At 39.0% G+C, this 23,923-nt stretch overlaps 1 protein-coding gene across 3 annotated transcripts in view; it reads left to right on the forward strand.

The window, feature by feature from the left end:
* Nucleotides 1-23,098, forward strand: part of ACSL3 (acyl-CoA synthetase long chain family member 3) — a 70,266-nt gene extending 47,168 nt beyond the window's left edge. For all 3 annotated transcript variants that reach the window (XM_032354964.1, XM_032354965.1, XM_032354963.1), the window contains 13 exons: nucleotides 515-692; nucleotides 1,970-2,079; nucleotides 2,937-3,075; nucleotides 5,466-5,616; nucleotides 7,520-7,643; nucleotides 8,090-8,161; nucleotides 9,662-9,801; nucleotides 11,823-11,995; nucleotides 13,597-13,671; nucleotides 14,888-15,079; nucleotides 16,487-16,601; nucleotides 18,244-18,401; nucleotides 21,592-23,098. In XM_032354964.1, coding sequence (XP_032210855.1) covers nucleotides 515-692; nucleotides 1,970-2,079; nucleotides 2,937-3,075; nucleotides 5,466-5,616; nucleotides 7,520-7,643; nucleotides 8,090-8,161; nucleotides 9,662-9,801; nucleotides 11,823-11,995; nucleotides 13,597-13,671; nucleotides 14,888-15,079; nucleotides 16,487-16,601; nucleotides 18,244-18,401; nucleotides 21,592-21,749 — 1,785 coding nt within the window. In that variant the 3' untranslated portion in view covers nucleotides 21,750-23,098. The remainder of the gene's footprint in view (nucleotides 1-514; nucleotides 693-1,969; nucleotides 2,080-2,936; nucleotides 3,076-5,465; nucleotides 5,617-7,519; nucleotides 7,644-8,089; nucleotides 8,162-9,661; nucleotides 9,802-11,822; nucleotides 11,996-13,596; nucleotides 13,672-14,887; nucleotides 15,080-16,486; nucleotides 16,602-18,243; nucleotides 18,402-21,591) is intronic.
* The last annotated feature ends 825 nt before the right edge of the window (nucleotides 23,099-23,923 follow it).

Genomic DNA, 23,923 nt, shown 5'->3' on the forward strand with positions numbered 1-23,923 from the left:
AGTACAGAAGAGAACCATTCACATTGAACAGCCATAAATATGTCTGTTATCTTGGGTCTAGCCAGTTTCTGTTCATAAATCATATTGATATTGAAATCTGGGAATTCATAAGTAGGGGGGAAAGTAAATTTTTGGTATCAATACTTGGTGCTAGGCTAAATTTTAAGCTAACATCTAAATTGTTTAAATGATGTATAAATGAATTATTGATATATAAGCTTTTGACAAAAAAGCTAACCTTTAAAATCCTGTCAAACTCTGAAGACCCCCCCCCCACAATAAAAGATTTAGCATAAGATTGGTCATAGGAAATATAAAAACAAAACAAAACAAAACTAATTTTCAGAAGTTTTTAATTTGAAATTTACTTTCTAGCTTTGTGTTAGAAAAAATAGTTAAGTGACATGCAAACATAACTGGTTTGTCATTATGGAACAAATCTTGGCTTCTTCCTAGGAAGTAATATTTTGGTTATATTAAAAGGTATTTGTATGTTTTGTGTTTATTTTATCAGGTTATTCTTGGAAACTATAATTGGCTGTCCTATGAAGATGTCTTCGTTAGAGCTTTTAATTTTGGAAATGGTTTACAGATGTTGGGTCAGAAACCAAAGACCAACATCGCCATCTTCTGTGAAACCAGAGCCGAATGGATGATTGCTGCGCAGGCGTGCTTTATGTATAATTTTCAGCGTACGTGGGCTTTCTGATCTGTGTGGGAGAGAGGATGTTGTTATAAATATTTCATTATCTAGAAATTAAAATTCTGAAGTTAATTGCCACCTTGCATCTAATCAGGGGACCGTTCTGTTACAACTTCTAGGTCTACTTTGGAACAAATTGTGTAGTTCGTGTAGGCCTGTTAATAGGGGCTGTGGGGCCTTGCTGACCAGGCCTGTGGGTCCTTGATTATGCTGCTGGTTCTCTCAGGAATCCTCTTGTGAAGTTAGTGTCACTTTGTCCCCTCTTCTCTTGGTAGTAGCAGTTGACCTCTAAAACTGCACTACTCGGAGCCATGAGCCAGGTGAAATGACTGGGGATTTTTTATACCGTGGTTTAAGTGGCAATCCAGATGCCCCCAGACTTTGAGGTAGTTCTGAAGCTTAGTTCACAGATCTTGGTGCCATAATGGGATGTTAATTAGGACATTGTCTTACCTTTCAGATGGAACAGAAGAGCTATTTTTATCAGATTTCTTGCTGTAAATGTCTCCACTGGTTTTTTAAACTGACAAACCGTTTTGTTTTCATAGACTTGGGTTTATAGTTTGCATTTTTTGGGAAGCTTCAAAATAATTACCTCTTAAAGTCACTTTAAGTCTGACTTCTGTGAGCTAGGCAGCAAGTAAATAAAAGTCCACATGATGATGATTAAATTTCAGTATGACTAAGAATGTTTCTCTCAAGTTTTCTACTAGAATAAGCAGTACTGCCACCTCTTGATGTTACTTTCTTAACCCATAACACCTTCAACCTGATACTCAGTACATTATCTTTATCTACATTATTATTCTTTTTCATATTTTAGTACTGAGTATTTAACAACTAAGGCTTGACATTTTAGGAGTCAGAAATAATTCTTTCCATTGTGGCATCCTCTCAGAGTAATGTCTGTAGGTGAAATAAAAGGTAAAATTTTTGTTTTAAAATGTTGGAAATCTTGCAGGAAGTAGATGAGGGTAAGTGAGTGGGCATAATATTTATTAGTATATTGAAATAATTTAGCTAATCATAGCACAGTTACATAATAAAAGATATTGGAAATGTTGAAGGAAGTAAGAAAGGGTGAGTGGACATATTTATTAGCATATTGAAATAATTTAGCTAATAGCACAGTTACATAATAAACTGTGGATCTGACAATTTAGTGTTCAGTATACCATTAGAATTCCTGACTACTTCCAGAGACTTCACATGTAGCACTTTCATGAAATGTGCAAATACATGACTTTGCCCTTCTTTTCCCTGTAGTTGTTACCTTGTATGCTACTCTAGGAGGCCCAGCTATTGTTCATGGATTAAACGAAACAGAAGTGACCAATATCATTACCAGTAAAGAACTCTTGCAAACAAAGTTGAAGGTGAGGATTGTGGTTACTTTATAACTGTCCAGCACTTAAGCATTCTCATTGTCATGAGCTCTAATACTGATACTTTTATGATCTTTAAAATCCTGAATATTTTTGTAAACTTTTAGGAATACCTTACTTTCTTCCTTGCCTTTAGAAAAGAAAAAGTAGATTTCATACATATTTATGTATAAGTAGTGCAGAGTTACAGATCATTACCATGGTATCCAAGGTGAAGGAATTACCTTTTTTCTTTATTACGCTCATTTGTTTTCTAGTCTGTTTTCAGTAAATTTATAATTTTCAAGGGTTGTTTCTAAAGTAATCATTTATTTCTGAAGCATTGAGTAATTATGAATTTTTAGGATTTTTTAAAGGGAAGAAAGAGACTTCTATGATAAACTGTTGGAGAAAGAAGTTTTGAAAGTGCCTAGATGACTTCCAGTAAAAACAGTAATATCTGCTGGGTTTTTTAATACCCAGATTTGTGAGTTCCCTCCCCCCCTCCCCACATATCTTTATGAGCCTCATAAAAACCTAGGACTTGTGGCTACTCTGTATTTCAGGAGGCCTATGTTTATATGCCTATTTTGTAAGGAAGTGACATTGCTGATTAAGATTTTACCTAAGAACAGGGGCATACACAGTAAATCTAATGCTATAAAATAGCTGTTGGAAATGTCAGACCAGTTTCTCCATTGAAAAGAGTGCTGTTCATACCAGCGTACCCCCTAACCTTTTTTTTGAAGGCGAGAAATTAGTAATTCACAGATTAAGGTAAACTACTTTTCTTGTGTCCTGGACTGTTTGCTAAGTTGTTTCCTGAGGAACAGCAGCGAAGAGCATACTAAGTGCTTATGTTTTTCCAGGATATAGTTTCGTTAGTCCCACGCCTGCGGCACATCATCACTGTGGATGGTAAGCCACCAACGTGGTCCGAGTTTCCCAAGGGCGTCATTGTGCACACGATGGCTGCGGTGCAGGCTCTGGGAGCCAAGGCCAGCACAGGTATGGCGCACCTTCCCAGTTCTTTTGGTCATTTTGCAGTGACCGTGTTCTCTGGAGTGGTTCCAGATCCTGAAGTCAGATCAGGAACAAATATTTTTCTAGACCCATCACTTGGGGGAAATAAGGTCACTCTAGCTATACTTTTCTCTCCTTTCAAAGTAGTGTTTAAGGAAGAATACACACATTAGTTTATTGTTCTAAAGGGAGAACATTATACAGGTTTCCCGTTTCTCTTTTGAGATAGTTTTCAGTGGTTTGAAGTTAGTTTTCTAAACAATGCCATTAAACTAGTCCTATGTGGATCATCTGTAATTATGTACAGATAGCTGGAGTGGCTAGACCTGGATCCCCTCCTTCGTTCCCTGCTCCAACTCTGCCTTTTTCCAGAGGGAGCATCTTTTTATAATGCGCCTGAACATTAGGCATGGTGATGCTGGAAGTTCCTACTCTCAGATAAGTCTCAAAGTGTTAGAAAGCGTATGGGTATCAAGGAATATCCTAAAAGCTGCTGGGATGCTGGTACGATATTTCCTTTATAGTTGGAAACTGAAACTCAGTGATAAATTAGATGTAAGCACTCAGCTTGGGAATGGGGTTTTGCTGACATTATCATTGGACATTTAAGTGCTAGGGGACATTCAGACACGGATATTTAGTGGGGAGTGGCATGTACTCTGGAGGTAAGTTTGGAGTTAGAGATTTATTTATTTATTTTCTTTTTTTTTTTTTAAAGATTTTATTTATTTATTTGTCAAAGAGAGAGCGAGAGCGAGCACAAGCAGACAGAGTGGAAGGCAGAGTCAGAGGGAGAAGCAGGCTCCCTGCGGAGCAAGGAGCCCGATGTGGGACTCGATCCCAGGATGCTGGGATCATGACCTGAGCCGAAGGCAGCTGCTTAACCAACTGAGCCACCCAGGCGTCCCTGGAGTTAGAGATTTAGAAGCTAGAAGTTGGGTTTTAAGTATAGAAGGTGAGGTCACCCACAGAAAGCCATGTCTCCAAAAGCAACTGAGGGTGGGTCAGAGGAAGGACGGAGGTGTGCAGTGTGTCATGAGGGCGCATGAAGGAGCCTTTCTTGGAGGCAGGCGTCGGCACGGGACAGGTGCCCTGGAGGAGCAGATGACACAGGCATTGCGGGAGGCCCACCCCAGAGCAGTTGCTAGGAGGTGGTGGGGAATTGTGTGGGATGGAGGAGTGAACGGCAGGCTGGAAAGTAAGGACTGGAATGAAGATAACGCCTTGTCATGAAATAGATCTGTGCCTGTAGGAAAGGAAGGTTCACTCAGCAATATGTTTAAAATTGTTTCTGCCACTTATTTAAGAAGTCCACACTTAGGGCGCCTGGGTGGCTCAGTGGTTTAAGCCGCTGCCTTCGGCTCAGGTCATGATCTCAGGGTGCTGGGATCGAGTCCCGCATCGGGCTCTCTGCTCAGCGGGGAGCCTGCTTCCCTCTGTCTCTCTCTGTCTGCCTCTCCATCTACTTGTGATTTCTCTCTGTCAAATAAATAAATAAAATCTTAAAAAAAAAAATATTTAAAAAAAAAAAAAAAAAAAAGAAGTCCACACTTAGAGGCGGTCTAAGATTAATTCAGGGGGTGCCACCCATGACCCGCTTCGCTTTGCCTTCCTGCTGTGTCACCTCCAGGATGTGGGTTGCTGTCCTTAGGTTTGTGCAGGTGGAGGACACTGTCTTTGAATCCAGGATTCAGACTGTAGCCAAGTCCACTTCACCACCATGAGGCGGAGAACAGTTGTTAACAAGTGTCTGGGTACCCTAGCCCAACCACACTTCCTTCATGGTGAAATTGTTGGAATAGCCATTTGTTTCCCTGTTGCCTTTCTTCCCCAAGTTAGGCAGCTGTGTGGCAGCCGAAGTGACCCTTGTCGCTGGTGATGACAAGCCCCTGTTCAAAACAACATTGCTTTCTACTCCAGGTGAAATCCAAAGTCTTTAGCGTGGCCTTGAAGGCTTTGCCAGATACGGTCCTGGTTCCTACGTCAAAGCCTTTGCTCTCACTTATTTACTATTTGAGACAGTCTCCCAGTTCTAGGGTTTCCATGGCTCCCTTCCTCACTGTATCCAGGTCTTCACTAAAACACCAACGTGCCAGAAAAGCATTTCTTGACTTTTCCATCTAAATACTTCTGCTGTCATCTCCCCTTGTCTTTATTTTTCTTCCTATCTCCTACTACATTATAGATTTATGGCTTGTTTATCTCAGTAGAATATACGTCTCTTTATGTGTGGGAACTTCATCTCTTTCGTTGACCTCTGAATGAATATAATTCATGGTTGTCAAATTGAGTTATTAAACATGATTATGAAAAAAATGGGTGCTATGACTGCATTTCTCAGAAGTGTGTGTGTTTTTTTTTTTTCTCCAATGCAGAAAACAAACCTCTTAGCAAACCAGGGCCCTTAGATATTGCAGTAATCATGTATACAAGTGGATCCACAGGACTTCCGAAGGGAGTCATGATCTCCCACAGTAACATTATTGCTGGTATAACTGGGATGGCGGAAAGGATTCCACGACTGGGGTATGTCACACGGTCGATGCATATGAAGTCGTCCCTTGTTGATGCTGGTTGTTACAGTAACGTGGTTTGTGCCATTTAGTGGTATGTGGCTAAATTAGTCTTTCGGAGTCTGTTGGCAGTAAGGAGTTCCTCCAAAAAAAAAATCAGAGGGACTTTAAAATTAATTACAAAATAGTTAATGTTGTAAGGTTTAATATATAGTTTTATATATCATTATATAATGTATATATCATTTATATATCAATACTTTTTTACTTCAAAAGTGTAAACTTGATCTGACTTAAATTCCTTAATTTAAATAATCAGTTGATAGTATTGCTGCTATAGTCTTTTTTTTTTTTTTTTTAAAGGATTTTATTTATTTATTCGACACACAGAGGGAGGGAGAGAAAAACAGAGCAAGCACAAGCAGGGGGAATGGCAGGCAGGAGAGAAGCAGACTCCCTGCTGAGCAGGGAGCCCATCATGGGATTCAATCCTAGAACCCTGGGATCATGACCTGAGCTGAAGGCAGACATTTAACTGACTGAGCCACCCAGGCTCCGCTGTAGTCATTTTTATACCTAAACATGTTATAATTCAGGTGAACAAATAACTTCATCTGTTCCAGTATTTATCGAGCTTTATTCATTCTCTTATTTTTAAGGCCAATTCCCGCAGCCACGGTGGCAGGGTAGGCATACTGTAGGGAAGAGACTGAGGGGGAAGCCAGATGGGATCATGACAGGTAGTAGAGGAGTCCGTATTGATGACTGATATGGTGTGGTGGGAGTGCTGGGGTATTTCTTTTTTCTTTTTTTTTCTTTTTTTTTTTTAAGATTTTATTTATTTATTTGACAGAGATCACAAGTAGGCAGAGAGGCAGGCAGAGAGAGAAAGGAGGAGGAAGCAGGCTCTCTGCCAAGCAGAGAGCCCGATGCGGGACTCGGTCCCAGGACACTGAGATCATGACCTGAGCTAAAGGCAGAGGCTTAACCCACTGAGCCACCCAGGTGCCCTCTGATGCCCTTAAGAACAGAAATTATACTCACAGGTTACTGTGGAACTTAATTTAGGGATGGAGAGATTTCTCTTATGAATGGATAAGTTTTCAGAAAAAATTAAAAGCAGTAGTTTCCTGGGTTAGTCTTTGCCCTTCATATTTTTTGGGGTGGGGGCAGTTCTTGAAATACATACAGACATACACATTTTCTTACATATAGTATAATTTATTATTTCTAAGTAACTTTCCAAACAGGAATCTTTGTTGTAAGATTTGTGGCCAGCAGTTTTGGATTCTGTTGGAACTTTTTATTTGGGCCCCCCCCCCCCCCAAGCTTTATTTTGGTTTTTTTTTTTAAAGATTTTTTTTTATTTGATAGACAGAGATCACAGGTGGGCAGAGAGGCAGGCAGAAAGAGGAGGAAGCAGGCTCCCTGCTGAGCAGGGAGCCCGATGCGGGGCTCCATCCTAGGACCCTGAGATCATGACCTGAGCCGAAGGCAGAGGCTTTAATCCACTGAGCCACCCAGGCAATCAGCCCCTCTACCTTTTAAAGACCACTTCTCTTTGGATGATTTCCTCTGTTCTGTAGAAGAACGCTTCATGTTTTGGCCCCTCAGCCCCTGTTTCTTCTGTCTTCTGCATGTTGTTCCTATAACACTTGTAATTAGTGAGCGTCTTCAAGTGGCCCTGGAGACGGACTCTTCCTTCATGTCTGCCTCCTGGGCTTTAGGTTGAACTGTACTTGTCACCACCTCTCCCCCCAGCATCTGTCTGCCTCCCCCTCCTTCCCCCATACATGCATGTGCACGTGTGCTCTCTCGATCTCCCTCCCTCTCTCCATGTGGGTGGGCTCGCTTTGCAGTATCTTCCAGCAGAGACCACTCCTGACAGTTGCTTTTACATCTCCCTTTTCTTTTAGAGAGGAAGACGTTTATATTGGATATCTGCCTCTGGCCCATGTTTTAGAATTAAGTGCTGAGCTTGTCTGCCTTTCTCACGGATGCCGCATTGGCTACTCTTCACCACAGACCTTAGCAGATCAGGTAAGTTAAATGTCTGTGACTTCAGATACTAAGAAAATTACAATTTTTTTTTAAAGATTTAATTTATTTATTTGACAGAGATCACAAGTAGGCAGAGAGGCAGGCAGAGAGAGAGGAAGGGAAGCAGACCCCCTGCTGAGCAGAGAGTCCGATGCGGGACTTGATTGCAGGACCCTGAGATCATGACCTGAGCCGAAGGCAGCAGCTTAACCCATTGAGCTACCCAGGCGCCCAGAAAATTACAATTTTTTAACACATTTTTCTATATTCGTATGACAACATATTGTAAGGATGGCAGTTAATCATTTAAAATAATTATTTTTAATTTTTTTTGTTTTTACAATAAGTAAATAATGATGAATTTATAATACACTTTTTGGTCTAAGAATTCCAACAAATTTCTGAGATAAGGAATAGTTTATATGAATCACTTTTTCTCTCTCTAGTCCTCAAAAATAAAAAAAGGAAGCAAAGGGGATACAACCATGTTGAAACCAACACTGATGGCAGCTGTTCCGGTAAGAATTGACCATTAATTAATGTTGAGTACTAAAGATGTGTCATCTGCTACACAACCTAAATGCTAGGCTAAAAGATAACTGTTGACAAGGTGGTTAATGTAGAATTTATTCCTTATTGATTATATTGCCTTAATGCTCTATTGGATTCATTGTCTTTATTTTTTTTCTTTTTTAGCTTTATCTATTTTTAAAATTGACTGAATGTGGTTTCAGCTTCCCTATGACATCATCGGGTTCTTTCCCTAAGTCGCTTCTTACTCAGATTATTTTCATGATATGTTTGATATTAGTAGAAACCTGAAGCCCGGCAGGAGGTAGGGTGGAAGGTTTGATACCACTTCCTCCTCCTCTAAACAAATTGTGCCATTACCTCCTGAGTCCCCAGGAACAGTCTGGCCTAGTCACCAAAAAAAGTGACAAGAGAATTTAGTGTGCCTCTGAATTACCTGAGAAGCACTGTGTAGCCTAATGTACCTGGCATGGGCAGGGGCCTGGTTGAGTAGAAGTGGGATGGTAACAATTTTCTGTCTCCTGAATTTTAAGTCTTATGTGACTCCTGATTTTGTTTGAAAGTGTTGGGCATCGTTACTTAGGTACTGGAGTACCTGAGTACTCCAGTCCAAGCAGAGTTACATAGTTACTCCAAATATAAAAGACCAATAGTTTGATAGTTTCTGTGGGTGTATAGTTTCCTTAGTGTAGTATTTTACTTTTTAGTTCATGTAAACTTTTAGTTCATGTAAAATTAAATTCAATTTAAAATTATAGAGGGAAAACCATTTCAAGTCATAGGGCTCACAAGCAAAATGCAGTGCAGAGAAGGGAACATTTCTGAGTGTAGCATTAAAAGACAACCAACCAACCAAAATAACCCTGTGGTCCTTTTGTGAGCAAAGAATGTGGCTCTCTGTATTTTTATAGGGTTTTGAGAATTTTAAAGATTTTATTTATTTATTTGGCAAAGAGATTACAAGTAGACCTAGAGGCAGGCAGAGAGAGGGCGAAGCAAGCTCCCTGACGAGCAGAGGCCCAATGCAGGGCTCAGTCCAGGACCCGGAGATAAAGACCTAAGCTGAAGGCAGAGGCTTAACCCACTGAGCCACTCAGGCGCCCCAGGTTATGAGAATTTAAAAACCATTTCATATAGTTGTTTATTTAATGGTTGTTCATTTATGTAGTAAGCTTAGTTTTCCAAAATAAATAAGATACGCAAAGCCATGTAAAAAATCAGTACTGATTGTGTTACTGACCTAAGGCTTTTATTTCTTTTTGTCTTCACCCCCATGAACATCTAGGTATATTTGTCCTTTGAAAAATTATTTTTACAGAAACCTCATTTTTAAACTAGTTGTGGCTCTATTTTAAAAATTTGTTCCTGATATAATATATCTTCTAAAAGCCTCAATACTGATAGAAATATTTATCTGATGTTAAGATATAATATGTAAGGCAGCTGATAACATTATTGACTTTATTAACTCATTTTTATACATCTAGGAAATCATGGATCGGATCTACAAGAACGTCATGAATAAAGTGAATGAAATGAGTAGTTTCCAACGTAATCTGTTTATTCTGGCATACAATTACAAAATGGAACAGATTTCCAAAGGCCATGGTACTCCACTGTGTGACAGGTCAGTGGACTCCTTCTCTCTTTGGTGTCACGTAACCATTTTGTTCATATTACTAGACTAGGTAATTGAGATAGTTAAAAGAAATAATTTGGTTTTAGAAAGTCGAAGGGACTCTAAAAATTCATCTTGCATAAGAATATGAGCAATTAAAATAGATTGCAGTGTTTGAAAAAATGTTTCACTTACAGTTTTATTATATTTAATAGTGTGCTTTTATTTTCTGTGGATACGTATGTAATTTTAGTTACTTTGAGAAATAGTGTTTGTTTTTAAATTAATTTCACTATGAATATAAAATGGCAACCAAATAGAAGTAAATGTTTTGCGTTTAAACTGTTACACGATAGGTTTTACCACAGACTATTATTTTTTGTTTTTGTAGTGCTGAGTGAGTAGATTTAGTTATAAAATAATTTAGAAATTAAATAATAATGACTTTTTATTTGTTTTAATGGGAATTTTAAAAAAGATTTTATTTATTTGAGAGAGAGAGCATGAGGGGGGGAGGGTCAGAGGGAGAAGCAGACTCCCTGCTGAGCAGGGAGCCTGATGTGGGACTCAGGCCTGAGACTCCAGGATCATGACCTGAGCCTAAAGACAGTCATTTAATCAACTGAGCCACCCAGGTGCCCCTTTTTATGGCAGTACTAATGTAGTTTTTACATGCTCCACATTATTTGAAACTATATTTTTTTGACTTATTTTAATTAACTTCTGAGTGAGATATAAAAATGATTGCTACTTGGTCTTCTTTTTCAGAGTTATTTAAAAAAAACCCTACCCTTTCCCCTTTTTGATAAAGATTATTAATTAAGCATGGTGCCTGGATGGCTCGGTGGGTTAAAGCCTCTGCCTTCGGCTCAAGTCATGATCCCAGGGTCCTGGGATTGAGCCCCACTTTGGGCTTCTGCTCAGTGGGGAGCCTGCTTCCCTTTCTCTCTCTCTGCCTGCCCTTCTGCCTGCTTGTGATCTCTGTCTGTCAAATAAATAAATAAAATATTAAAAAAAAGATGATTAATAGGCAGTCTTTTTTTATTAGTGTATTTTCAGAAACATTTTTTTTCTTTTTTTTTCAGAAACATTTTAATTAGATGTTTGAATTGTTTTCCTTTTTTAATTTAGTGGACATTCTAAAACAATAAACACTTCAGAAACCAGTGAAATTTTAAAGAGATTGTACAAATATGTACCCATTTCTTTTTCAAAAAATACTTAGAATGTGGGTGCATGCAGAGACGGGTAAAGAGGGAGGGAGAATGAGAATCTAAGCAGACTCCACTCTGAGTGCTGAGCCTGATATGGGGCTGAGTTCACGATCTCATGACTTTGAGATCATGACCTGAGTCAAAACCAAGAGTCAGATTCTTAACTGACTGAGCCACGCAGGTGCCCCCAATACGTACACATTCCCATGAAGTAAGCAAAAGCAAAAAAAATGTTTTGCTTTTAATGCTAAATTTTATGAAGATACAACAGGATTATTCAGTATTAATATGTGTATTTTTAAAAAGATTTTATTTATTAGAGAGCCAGATAGTGACAGAGATAGCGAGAGAGAGCACAAGTTGGGGGAGAGGGAAAAGCAGGCTCCTGCTAAGCAGTGAGCCTGACATGGGGCTCGATCCCATGACCCTGGGATCATGACCTGAGCCAAAGGCAGACGCTTAACTAACTGACCATCCAGGCGCCCCTCAATATGTGTATTATTATATAATATAAAACTAATTGCTCTGGCCATAAACATGAGTTTGTCATTACTGTATAAAATTAAACCTAACAATTTTGAATTCAAATATTAACTCGAAAAGTTAAGAGAAAATGCTACTTTTTTTACTTGGCCAAACTTAAAAAAAAAAAAAAAAGTTAAGGTTTAAGTAGTGGGTGAGAGAATCTCTTGAATTGGCTTGTAGCCTTGGGTGAGCCTGACTCCCAGAAGCTCACATTTCAGAATTGGGAGATTAGTCTGAATGACTTGGAGAATGCCATTCAGCTTCAAATTCTCTGATTTTTTTTTTTTTAAGGTTTATTTTCCGAAAAGTCCGAGGCTTGCTAGGCGGAAATATTCGGCTTCTGTTATGTGGAGGTGCTCCACTCTCTGCAACCACACAGCGATTCATGAATATCTGTTTCTGCTGTCCCGTTGGTCAGGGATATGGACTGACTGAATCTTGCGGTGCGGGAACAATTACAGAAGGTTGGTGTTCTTCAAAGTGGTGTGTCCAACAAGAGGCTGGGGTGCACCTCCAGGCATTCTTTGGTAATAGGTTTTTTCTGCAGTATGAAGGATAAAAGTGGTTAAGGTATTTGTGTAGCAGAATGATGGTAAATTCTAAGTACTGTGATTATTGATAGCGTTTAGAATGTATTGGATACATCTAGTAGTCAGTAATTGATAGTTTCATGTTAGATTATAATATGTTACATTAAAAGCTACTTAGAGTTCTGGAAAAGTTTTAGTAACAAGCATTGGCTGTATTATATACATTTATTTTATTTCAGTTATTAAGTGTCTTTTTGTGAAGAAAAAAATGTTTTGTACAGTTGTTGAGGTATGTGTATTAAAGCTCAAACTCGGAAGTGGTTTATGGGGGTGGTCTGTGTAATGAGAGGAAAACCAGATTCAGTTTTAAAGAATATAATTTCTAGGGTTTATCATGGTGACATGATTGACGAGGCAATCCATTACCCAAGTGGTTCCCAGTTGAATCCCGGAGTGCCTCATGTGTCCCTTTTATTGAGGACAGTTATTTTGCTTCTCAGTACTTGGAAGAGCTACTTTATATTTTCTAGATACTGATAGATATTAAACTTCCTAATTGATCATTTTCCTTGTTCACCTTGAATGTTTCTGTGTACCTTTCTTATGTCAGGTTTATCGTACACTGCTTATGTATTTTCCTTTTTTCTATATTTTGGAAGCTATTTCTAAGTTTTGTTTTGCAGGAAATAAAAGTCTTAATTACGTGCTTCTCTGGTTCCTTCTGAGGATCCTTATGGCTTCTGTTTTTAAAATTTGTGTTGAATGTAATTAATCAGTTACAGCTTATGTTGTAAATAAAACAACCTATAAGTTATTAAATAATCAACCTTTTCTTTCTGATACTTGAATGATCTTTGAAGAGGAAACATGATGAAATAGTAATTCACAATAGTGGTGTGTGCTTTTCCCAGATCCTTGAAAGTTAATCTCCAACTTGGTCTTCTGAATTCCCACCTATGAGTTTAAATAGGATGATAGCCTAGGCTGCTGTCCAGGAGGCTTTAGAGGTCTCCTTCTGAAATAGTGATAGACGGGAGAAGGTTGTAGAGGCTGCATGTACCGCGAAGCCTTCTGGTCTGACAAGAAAGTGGAGTGGGTGTACACCATTGGGACCCATCATCCTTGAGGATAGGGTCTCCAGACTCATGAGCCAGGCAGCTTCACGGAGTGAAGGGGGCCTTGAGGTAAGAAGATCCGTGATGGGAGTAAGGCAGGCATGTAGGGGAGCTGGAGCAGGCATGACCCGTCTGACGGGGACCCCAGTTGTTGCTGTGCTGGAGATGCGGGCCCTGTTGTTCCTGGAGGGTCCACACTTCTGTGTAAAATGGCTTGAGTTTAAATGTCAGTATAACCAAGTCAGAATAAAAAGAAACCCTGTGTGGGCCCCATAGCTTGTGGTTCACCAGTTTGTGACTCCTGCTTTTAAAGATTCTCTGGGGATGTCAGAGCGTTGGGATAAGTCATCATCTTTGGTAGAAAAATGAAGCTGTTTAGTCACCACTGTAATCAAATACCTTTTTTCATTTGTATCTTAGTGTGGGACTACAATACTGGCAGAGTGGGAGCACCATTAGTTTGCTGTGAAATCAAATTAAAGAACTGGGAGGAAGGTAATAACATTTTTTAAAAATTTATTTTTCATTTATTTTCAGCATAACAGTATTCATTATTTTTTTTTTAATTTTTATTTTTTCAGTATTCATTATTTTTGCACCACACCCAGTGCTCCATGCAATCTGTGCCCACTATAATACCCACCACCTGGTACCCTGACCTCCTACCCCTCCCCTCCCCCCGCAGAGCATTAATCTATATAATATTTAACCTTAAAGTTAGAACTGTGCTTTATTTTCTTACTTTAGGATATAAATCACCCACAAGTGCTTGTTTTTTGTCTAATAGAATTCTTTTATCTAGAGCTATACTTGGATTTACTTGTTTCAAGAATGATTCTGAAAAGTTATAATTGCTTTTATTTTGCTTATTTTATTACATGAATGCAATGCAGAATTATGGCAAAAACTTGAAATCTGCTAAACGATGTTAGTAAATTAGGAATGATCATAAGTTTATTTTGTAGAAGCAGAAATCATAAAATTTAATCTCTGAAACAGGATTTTTCATATTTTTTCTTTTTTCTTTTCCCTGATGATTTCAATCTGTAATCATCAGAAGGAAATTTTTACTATGATTTCATAAAATCTGTTGTTTTGCCATTTAAATACTAATCACTTTTTTAAAAATTGCATTTGATTCTGCCAGTGCGTATAGATTATTAGTGATTGGTTTCACTTTTCCTTTATACAAAATAAATATTCTGAAGGTTTGATGCCATTTTTCATTCCTCTTTTAGCAGAATTAGTGAAAATGGTTGACAGATTTAAACTTGGAGTCATTCTGAATTTTATAAAGCATAAATCTCTTAAATATAGTGTAATTTGGTTTTACAGTGTTGTGTTTTACTGAATACATGATTTAGTACTTTTATCAGGTATATAAGAATCTCCACAGAGTCTCTAAAGGAGTTTACCTTGTAGTACACATGATTATTTTATACCACAGGTGTTGGATTTTTTTAGTGTAATGTTTGCTTGGAATAGTAGCTTAAAAGTGTCAGTGCTTATGTGTAAGCAACTGAAATGTTGCACCTAGTTTTACATTAATGAGTTTTGTTCATTTATACTGTCTGCCTCCTTTCCTTTTGGGAAACTCTAATTGGATTAAAATCAGATGTTCCTATATAGAAACTAACAGTTTCTAATTTTCACATGATGTATATAGAAATAAAAATTTAGAATTAACTCTTAATTATTTTGTGTTTATTAGGTGGATACTTTAATACTGATAAACCACACCCCAGGGGTGAAATTCTTATTGGTGGCCAAAATGTGACACTAGGATACTACAAAAATGAAGCAAAAACGAAAGCTGATTTCTTTGAAGATGAAAATGGACAGAGGTGGCTCTGTACTGGAGATATTGGGGAGTTTGACCCTGATGGTTGTTTAAAGATTATTGGTGAGCCAACTAATATATATATATAATACATATATATATTTAATATATATAAAATATATGTATATATACCCCCCCGACAATGGATGTTTCTGAAACAGTTTTGCAAAAGAGATAAGTGTATATCTCTGGAATATAAAATAGAGACTGTGAAGAAATTTTAAGGCTTGACATTTTAGGATATCTCAAAATCTGTTCAATAGCAGTGATATTTTTAATTACTAGATAACCCTGAAGGAATCAAATTCTTAGTAGGGAATATTTATTTTTTGTATTCTTTGGTATCTAAAGTTTATTGGACACGGCTCTCCTGTTGGAACCATGTCTTGGCCTTGCCTGTGAGATAAGGAAGGCCTGGCAGTTGGGAGTACTATGACCCATGGGGCAGAAAATAGCTCCCTGCCTTCCCTCTTAACATTCTTTTTCTCAGTTAATAGTGTTTCTGTCCTAGTCATGCTACCTAGAAACCTGGGAGGAGCTGAGACTCTTCAGTGAGCTCCCCATGTGTTACCCATGTTCTGCTGATTTACCAGGTGAAACATGCCTCAAGATCATTCTGTTCTGGCAGCAGCTCTTTCTGCCCACGGGTCCTGTCCCCGTGGTTTAATAAAACTACCATTTTGCACCAGGAAAAAAAAAAGAAAAAAAATCATTCTTTTCTCTCTGCCCTCTCACCATGACCATAGGTCAGGTCCACACCTTCTGTCACCCTGTTGCAAGTAATTTCTCTCTCTGGATATGCTTGTCCCCCTTAAATACACGCTTGAGCCTTCAGCACTGATCTCACTGGGCTGCTTTGCTGCTAAAAAACTCTTAGTGGCAGCTAGGGGCTTGGTTCAGTGCCTCTGTTCTGTAGCCAGATTCACCTCTCCGCCTCCCCCTCCAGCCCCTCCCTCCCCCCAAGTGCTGCGGAAGTTCAGGCTGACCTACCTATCTGTTGTTTACCAGGGCCAGTGCACTTGGCTACCGCCTTTCTTTCCTAGAGACTCTGCCCAGGCCTCACTTGGTGGGAATTCTTTCCAGATCAGCAGGTTGGACAGGCTTGACCCTTACCATTACCATTCTGTGTTGAGGGGATATGTTTCTCTCCAGATAGCACATGAGCTTTCACATCTCACTGAGAACTCTTCTCCTTCCTGGTGTTAATATGTCATAGGGAACATACCTGTTCAGCAAAACATGCTCGAAGTCCTGGAGGGACTCTTGACCAGAAACTGATTTTCTTTCTTGAAAGAATTTATTTAATGGTACTGAAATTAGGGCCTAATTTACTGTGTACTTTTAATTTTGGTGTAACTATTATAATAAACTTAATTGATAGCAAATTACTTCGGGAATGGCCAATATTCATGTGTATTCAAGATATTTCTGTGCTCCCATGTGCCCCCTCCTGGCCTTTGTCCTGCACAGATCGTAAGAAGGACCTTGTGAAACTGCAGGCTGGAGAATATGTTTCTCTTGGGAAAGTAGAGGCAGCCCTGAAGAACCTCTCCCTTATAGATAACATTTGTGCATATGCAAACAGGTAAGAAAGTAGAATTCTGTTACTTTTACTTCAAACCTTTTGTGTGTTTTTGGCATTTCCTTCCTAGATGAATCTTCTTCTTAAAACTATACTAAGAACTCTTCCTCCTTCGTATCTCTTGTCCCTGGGAGTGGCCTCTTCTCAGGAAAGCCAGTAACTGATTCTGTCCTTGGGACGCTTACCCTCCTCATCCTCCTCTCTCTCTGTTTTCTGTTTACATCTCACTGCGGTGTCCTGTGTGATCGGGAGGGGAAGAAAGTCCAGTGCTCCTTCTTGCTGTCCTGGCATCCCCAGCAACACGTCTTTCCGCACTGGGAAGCTTCCCAGAAACAGCCCAGGGCATAGAGGAGTAGAGAAGGAAGTTGGAGGATAGTCTTCAAGCTGGACCCTGCTCCACACCTACTACCTTGCACTAGACTTAAGCCTGCTTGGGACCCTCACCAAGGCTGGGAGGGGGGGCTCTGCTTTAAGCTGTGTTAAGCTGTGGCTTAACTCCTATAATATCTAGTCCATAATGATACAAGGCAGCTGGGAAGTAGAGTTTAAAGTTAAAAATCTGGAAATGTATTCCTGGGAAATGTGTTGGAAATTTAGATTGGCACTCTGGTGACATTTTTCCCTAACAGTATTTATGGTAATGTCTCCAGTGTTAATGATCAGCTACTCTGTGGCCAGTGTTAATGATCAGTTACTTCGTGCTGCTGCTTGCTGCAGCAGTTGACATAATAATTATTATGAAAAGATAAAATCTGGTATCAGAAGAACCAATTTTGAAACAGACTTTAAAGATTAACTACATTGTATTATAAATTATTCTGCCCTTCAATTAGCCAAGAGATGTTTTCTTCTGTGGTAGTACAGTTCTGGCTTTTACTTGTGTGATATTAACCAGACTACCCTTCTCTTCCTGATGCTGCTTGCCATTTCTTACTGCCATTGGCAGGTGTACCTACAGCTCTTTTATTAACCGTTCTTGTGATAACAAAAGAAAAAAGGAAATGTAACCACTTTACTTTGATTTGCTGCCAAATTTCTTGAGATATAAATTTTTTTTTAACTTTTTTAAAGATTTTATTTGTTTGAGGGCAACAGAGTGCATGAGCAGGGGAGGGGGAAACAGAGAGGGGGAGAGAATCTCAGGGAGACTCTTCACTGAATGTGGAGCCTGGCATGGGGCTTGGTCTCGACGCTGAACTCATCACCTGAGCTGAAATCAAGAGTCACATGCTTACTGGCTGAGCCACCCAGGCGCCCCTAGATATAATTTCTGTTTACATGAATTTTAATTTCTGTTTAACCTGTTAATGTGAATTACTGATTTTTTTTAAGAGTTGAATTTTCTAATATTTGTAATTTTCTTTAAAAAATGTATAAATGGAATATTCATAACACACATAGTTGAAATTTGTCATTAAATATCAGATGAAGGTTTATTTAGCAGGGAACTCTATCAGAGCCTTGAACATACTATGAATCATGCAGTAGAAGTGGCGTGAGGTGAGTGTGCTAAGTACCAAATAGGCGTCACGTATGTTCTTTAGTGCAGTCGTGGATCGATGACAGCAGCGTTGGTGGAATCGTGACTGCAGCTCCCGCCCAGTGCCGTTGAGATCCTTACCCCTTTGTCCTTTCTGTATTTCAGTTATCATTCTTACGTCATTGGGTTTGTTGTGCCAAACCAAAAGGAACTTACAGAACTCGCTCGAAAGAAAGGACTTCACGGGACTTGGGAGGAGCTGTGTAACAGCTGTGAAATGGAAAACGAGGTCCTCAAAGTGCTTTCTGAAGCTGCTATTTCAGGTGAGTGGCTGTGAAACAGACTGAGGACTGAGGCGGGAAGGGAAGAGAGTGCTCACGTTCGCTTGTGCTGCCGTCACACGGCTTAGGTGATGTCATTTCCTGCTCAGAAACCAACTGTGTTTTCCTACAGCTAGATAGAAGAGCAGACTTCACAGGCCCTTCCAGAGCACTCGCCTATCATGTGCTCCCATGACCCCCATGCACCAGTCCTTGTCCTTGTCCCTTTAGCTTTTGTCTTCTGGGTTCACTCTTTTTCTCCTCCTCTCAGCTGGGTCCTGGCCACCCCGGCCCATCCTCAACTTCCCAGGACTCTTTTCTGCATTTCCTACACTGTTAATGTGCTGGTAGTGGCTTTATGGATGTGTCCTTTTGCGTGTGTGTTGGGGGAGCCTGCAGTCGGTCGCTCTGGTGGTTACTGAATAATACTGCTGTGAACATTCGTGTACAAGGGGTTGTGCAGACGGGCTCCTTTCTCCTGGGTAGGTACTTCAGAGTGGAATTGCTAGGCCTTTGTCAACTTTGTTAAACCTTTTAAGAAAGTCCTCGATTATTTTCCAGAATATTTTTTCCAAGTATTTTCCAAACTTATTTTCTAAAATTTTGGCATCATTTTATCATTCCCACTGGTGTTAGGTTCCAGTTTCCCCACATCCCCGAAACACCTGTTACTGTCATCCTTTGGATTCTACTCATCCTAGTGGGTATGCAGTAGGGTATCTCTTGGTTTTGATATATATTTTTCTGGTGGCTAATGATGTTGGGCATCCTTTCTTGTATTTATTACCCATTTTATGTCTTCTCTAGAGAAATGTCTATTCAGATCCTTTGCCCATTTTTAAAAAATGGGGTTGCTGTTTTATTACTGAGCTGTATAAGTTCTTTATGTATTCTAGACACGAGGCCCTTACCAGATACGCAGTTTGTAAACATTTTCGCCCATTTTGTGGGTTGTGTTTTTACTTTTTTGATGGTATGTTTTAAAGTACAACAGTTTTAATTTTGAAAAGGTAATTTTTTTTCTTTTGTTGTTTGTGCTTTTGGTGTCCTGAGAAATCATTCCTAATCTATCACAAAGATACACCCTATTTTTTATTCTAAGAATTTTATAGTTTCAGCTGTTACATTTAGGTCCACGGTCTATTTGAGTTCATTTTAATGTGTGAAGAAGGGATCCAACTTCATTCTTAGGCAAAATTTGTATCAGGTTTACACCTGAGAAACAGTTAGTAGTTATCTATAAAGAGACTCACTGTGAAGAATTGGTTTATATGCTCTTTGGGGGTTGACTTAGGCAAAGCTGGAAATCGGTAGGGCGGCTGTTTGGCAGCAGCTGGAAGTCCGACCACAGGCAGAATTGGTTTTTGTTTGGGGACACCTCAGCTCTGCTCCTGCGGCCTTTTCAGTCCACCAAACCAGACCCGCTAAGATGATCAAGGATAGTTTGCCTCACATAAAGTAAACTGGTTGTAGACTTAATCATTTATGTACAATGTGTATTGCGTTAGAGTTCTATTGACTAAGTGGGGACACTAGCCTAAGCCAGTAGATACATAAAACTGACTTTTCCAGTCTATCATTGCTCGTCTGCTTGGCACCCATGTACATCTCCCGAGAGCATAGTTGATTTCTAAGTAAGGACAGTAACAAAGACTCCCGCCTCATGCAGTAAAACTGCCCAGCACACAGCTGAAAATACATTAACCTTTTTTGCAGAAGAGGATGCACACCCCTTGAGCGATTTTTGCTCTTATTCAGTGATACGTAGTTAGCTTATTAATACTTATTATGATAGGAGAATAAAAGGAAAATAAAAATATTTGCTTTAACATATATACAAACACAACAAAACAAGAACCATTCCATAAGTTCTGAGGTCCAGGCCTTGCTGCTTTTGCTCACAGTGGTTTTCCCTCTAGGAGAACTCTCCCGAAATAGCTTTAGTCTTTGAAGAAGAAAACCTCGTTATATCTATGTTTATAAGTTAGAGTTAATATATCTCTTTTGCTCCCAAGGTACTTACACCTTCAGTTTAGTGAGCAAGTGTGCCTGTGTGTATGGGGTGTGTGTGTGTGTGTGTGTAATCATGGCTAGATGTTCTTCTGTTTATCCTTGTTAGATTTTATACCTCTTGAGAACAGAAACTATTCTGGTTTCTTAAAGAGTGTTTAAGAGTGTTTAGTAAAACGTTTTACACAGTAATTTTTTTCAATAAATGTTTGTTGAATGAATGCTGGAAAACTCTCCCTTTCCTCCCCGTCTCTGTCCCTCTCCCTGCGTCCAGCCCTCTGCTACTGAGACTCTGAGTGGTGTCCAGCAGTATATAGAGACAGAGTAGTAAGCAAACATTCTGTCCTCATAGCTTATGCTGAATATTCTGATTTGATGACAAGATTCTCTTTAAACTTTATTACTTTTTGGTTTCTAAAGTGATCTCCTTATAATAAACTCAGAACGTAGGTGTGTGGCATTTGCTTTTCCTTAATCATGGATCTTAACCTCTAGAGCTGTACAGTTTAATAACTTGGTGTATAGTTGTCCTACACATCTGTGTGCATAACATTTATCTGCTATTAAAAAAATCCGAAAACTGCATTTTTTTAAGCCTAGCAATATATCGCAAATATCTTTATACACCCTACCATGTAGATCTTTTTTTTTTTTTTTTAAGATTATTTATTTATTTATTTGACAGAGAGAGAGAGAGAGAGATCACAAGTAGGCAGAGAGGCAGGCAGACAGAGAGAGAGAGAGAGAGGAGGAAGCAGGCTTCCTGCTGAGCAGAGAGCCCGATACGGGACTCGATCCCATGACGCTGAGATCATGACCTGAGCTGAAGGCAGCGGCTTAACCCACTGAGCCACCCAGGTGCCCTAGATCTTACTTTTAATGACTGAATTTTATTCCATTTTATGCCTGCATCATAAATTAATCTAACTTACTCTATTGATGGCCATGTAGATTTTTTAAACAAAAAATTTTGCTTTTATAATTCTCATACATATCTGTATGTATCTATTTACTTCTAGTGTTTTTGAGGGATGGCTTATTTAGAAGCAAGATTCATGGGGTGTTGTGCATTTTGATGGGCGCTCTAAGACTTTAGAAAAGTTACATTGTTTGCCAGGAATTTTAATTGCACGTTTTTTATGCCTCTGCATTTACATTTCCCCCCACCCTTCCACCATCTCAGCGAGTCTAGAAAAATTCGAAATTCCAGTAAAAATTCGTTTGAGCCCGGAACCGTGGACCCCCGAAACTGGTCTGGTGACAGATGCCTTCAAGCTGAAACGTAAAGAGCTTAAAACACATTACCAGGCGGACATTGAGCGAATGTATGGAAGAAAATAGTTCTTCTCTTTCAGCATCGTTTGCTGCAGGGAGCTCAGATCAAATAGGAAAATACTTGAAGTGCATGTCTCCAGCTGTGAGGCAAACCCCGTTCCTCGTAGTAAACCTGAGCTGTTCCTTCTCCTGACGTCGCGTCCTTACTGACGGGATTAGTAAAACATTAAGACAGCAAACTGGTGTCTGTCTCTTCTTTCTTCCCCCTTTCCAACTTACCACCTAGGACTGCACTTGTCAGCATGAGGACTTTGAATCATTTTGGGGAACAGTGATTTTAAAACCTCAAGTTTTTAAACATGATTTATATGTTCTGTATATTGTTCAGTTTGTAACTTTTTAAAGTTTGGATGTATAGAGGGATAAATAGGAAATATAAGAACTGGTTATTTGGGGGGCTTTTTTACTTACAGTATTTAAAAATGCAAAGGTATGGATGTGAAATTATGTAAATTCAAACGCTTATGAATCAAATCATTGTTGAATAAAAGATTTGTTGCTGTGTAATTATTGTCTTGTATGCATTTGAGAGAAATAAATATACCCATACTTATGTTTTAAGAAATTGAGACCTTGTGAATATATGCCTGACAGCGTCTTCTATATATATTTATTTTTTAATAGGGAAAAAAATGGAAGTTTGATTGGTGCTGCATGAAACAAGATAGCACTAGGGGGTCATGTTTAATAGTAAAGAAGAAACGCAGCAAGTGTAGCACTGGTGGGTAATTAGTCTCTAGTGGCTTACCCTCAGAATAGTCAGGGTCTTCTAGTTAGCTTTGAAGCTAGGAAAATGTCCAGACCTTTTTAAGAGTTGGACGCAATTCCAAAAGTTAAGGGATTTAAGAAGCAAAGGATAGAAAGCTATTCTTTATTACATCAACCATATGTACATTGAGTTGTTTATATTTATAGCACCTCAATCATGGAAAGCTACTCTGTCCACTCTGATGCTTTTAGTTTAGATGTGTAATCTATCACATTTCAAAATGAGGATTTTTCTCTTGATAGTTTGCACTGGTGTGTGTGTGTGTGTGAGAGAGAGAGTGTGTTGGCAACTTATTAAAAAGGCACCTTATCCTTTCTATGAAACAGAACTTTTTTACACTAGAAAACAGAAACATGGAGAATGTTTCTGATACTGGCATTCGTACTAAGATATATGAGAATTTAACTTTATACTGAGGTGAGTTAAGATTTAATTTGTAGGTTTTTATGTTACTGTGGAAGTTAAGATTCTAAAAACACTGCTTGTATGTACATGGTAAGTCTTCATATGTGTTGCTTGTCTTGTATTTGAGCATTATCAAGAGTACTGTTGCACCAATGAAGATGTGTTCAGATCAAGACTTCAAGACTTCAAAAAAAAAAAAATAGGTACCATGTTTTCTTATGTCCTCTTGGTTATTTTTCAATTCTTAGTTCCTTTAGGCATCACAAGGCAAAAACAAAGAAGTAGATCTGGGTAGGACAGTAGGAGTGCTGAGACCCAGGACTCTGTAGCTTTTGGTCATGTTGCACACACACCATATTTGGAGATACCGCATATGGTGCTCTGTTTCAAACTTTTCTTGTATTTGTTTATATTTGCATTATGTTTTGAGTGTGTTTTTCCTTGTCATAGTTTAAATTTATTCATAAAGTTTGGGAAAACTGCCAAGAAGTAAAACAATGAAAGGCATTAAACAGAGCTTCTCTGTCAGGATGTTGTGATCTGAAGATTAAGTCGGGGTGGGTGGAGAATTCGTTTCTGACGTTTTAGCTTTAGAATGTCTGCTTTCAAATGATTTTTGAGAAGTTGTATTTAGAAAAGAAGGTTCAGTGCTTCAAAGGGAGGGAGAGGACAAGGGAATCGGGACTTGAAAACCGTGTCAGATGAATATGCAGCTTATCACTGATTCTGGATACAAGTTGTTTCTATTCAGAAGCCTCTAACAGGACTGATTTAATTTGCATTTTGTTCCATTTTTCTCATTTTTTGGAATTCCTTTCAGTCCTAAAATCTCAGATGCCAGGTGTCAGATGTCACAGCAGAGTATGAAATTACATAAAGTAGCGTCCCCTTTCAAACAAGTTCCTCTGACCCACACCATCTTTAGTGACTTGAAAAATGAGACTTTTTCATCTGAACTTTTCGAAAAGAAACAATTGGTTTAACAACCAAAACCAAAAACAACCAC

This window comes from Mustela erminea, chromosome 8 (genome assembly GCF_009829155.1).
Source record: "Mustela erminea isolate mMusErm1 chromosome 8, mMusErm1.Pri, whole genome shotgun sequence".
Classification (NCBI taxonomy): Eukaryota; Metazoa; Chordata; class Mammalia; order Carnivora; family Mustelidae; genus Mustela; species Mustela erminea.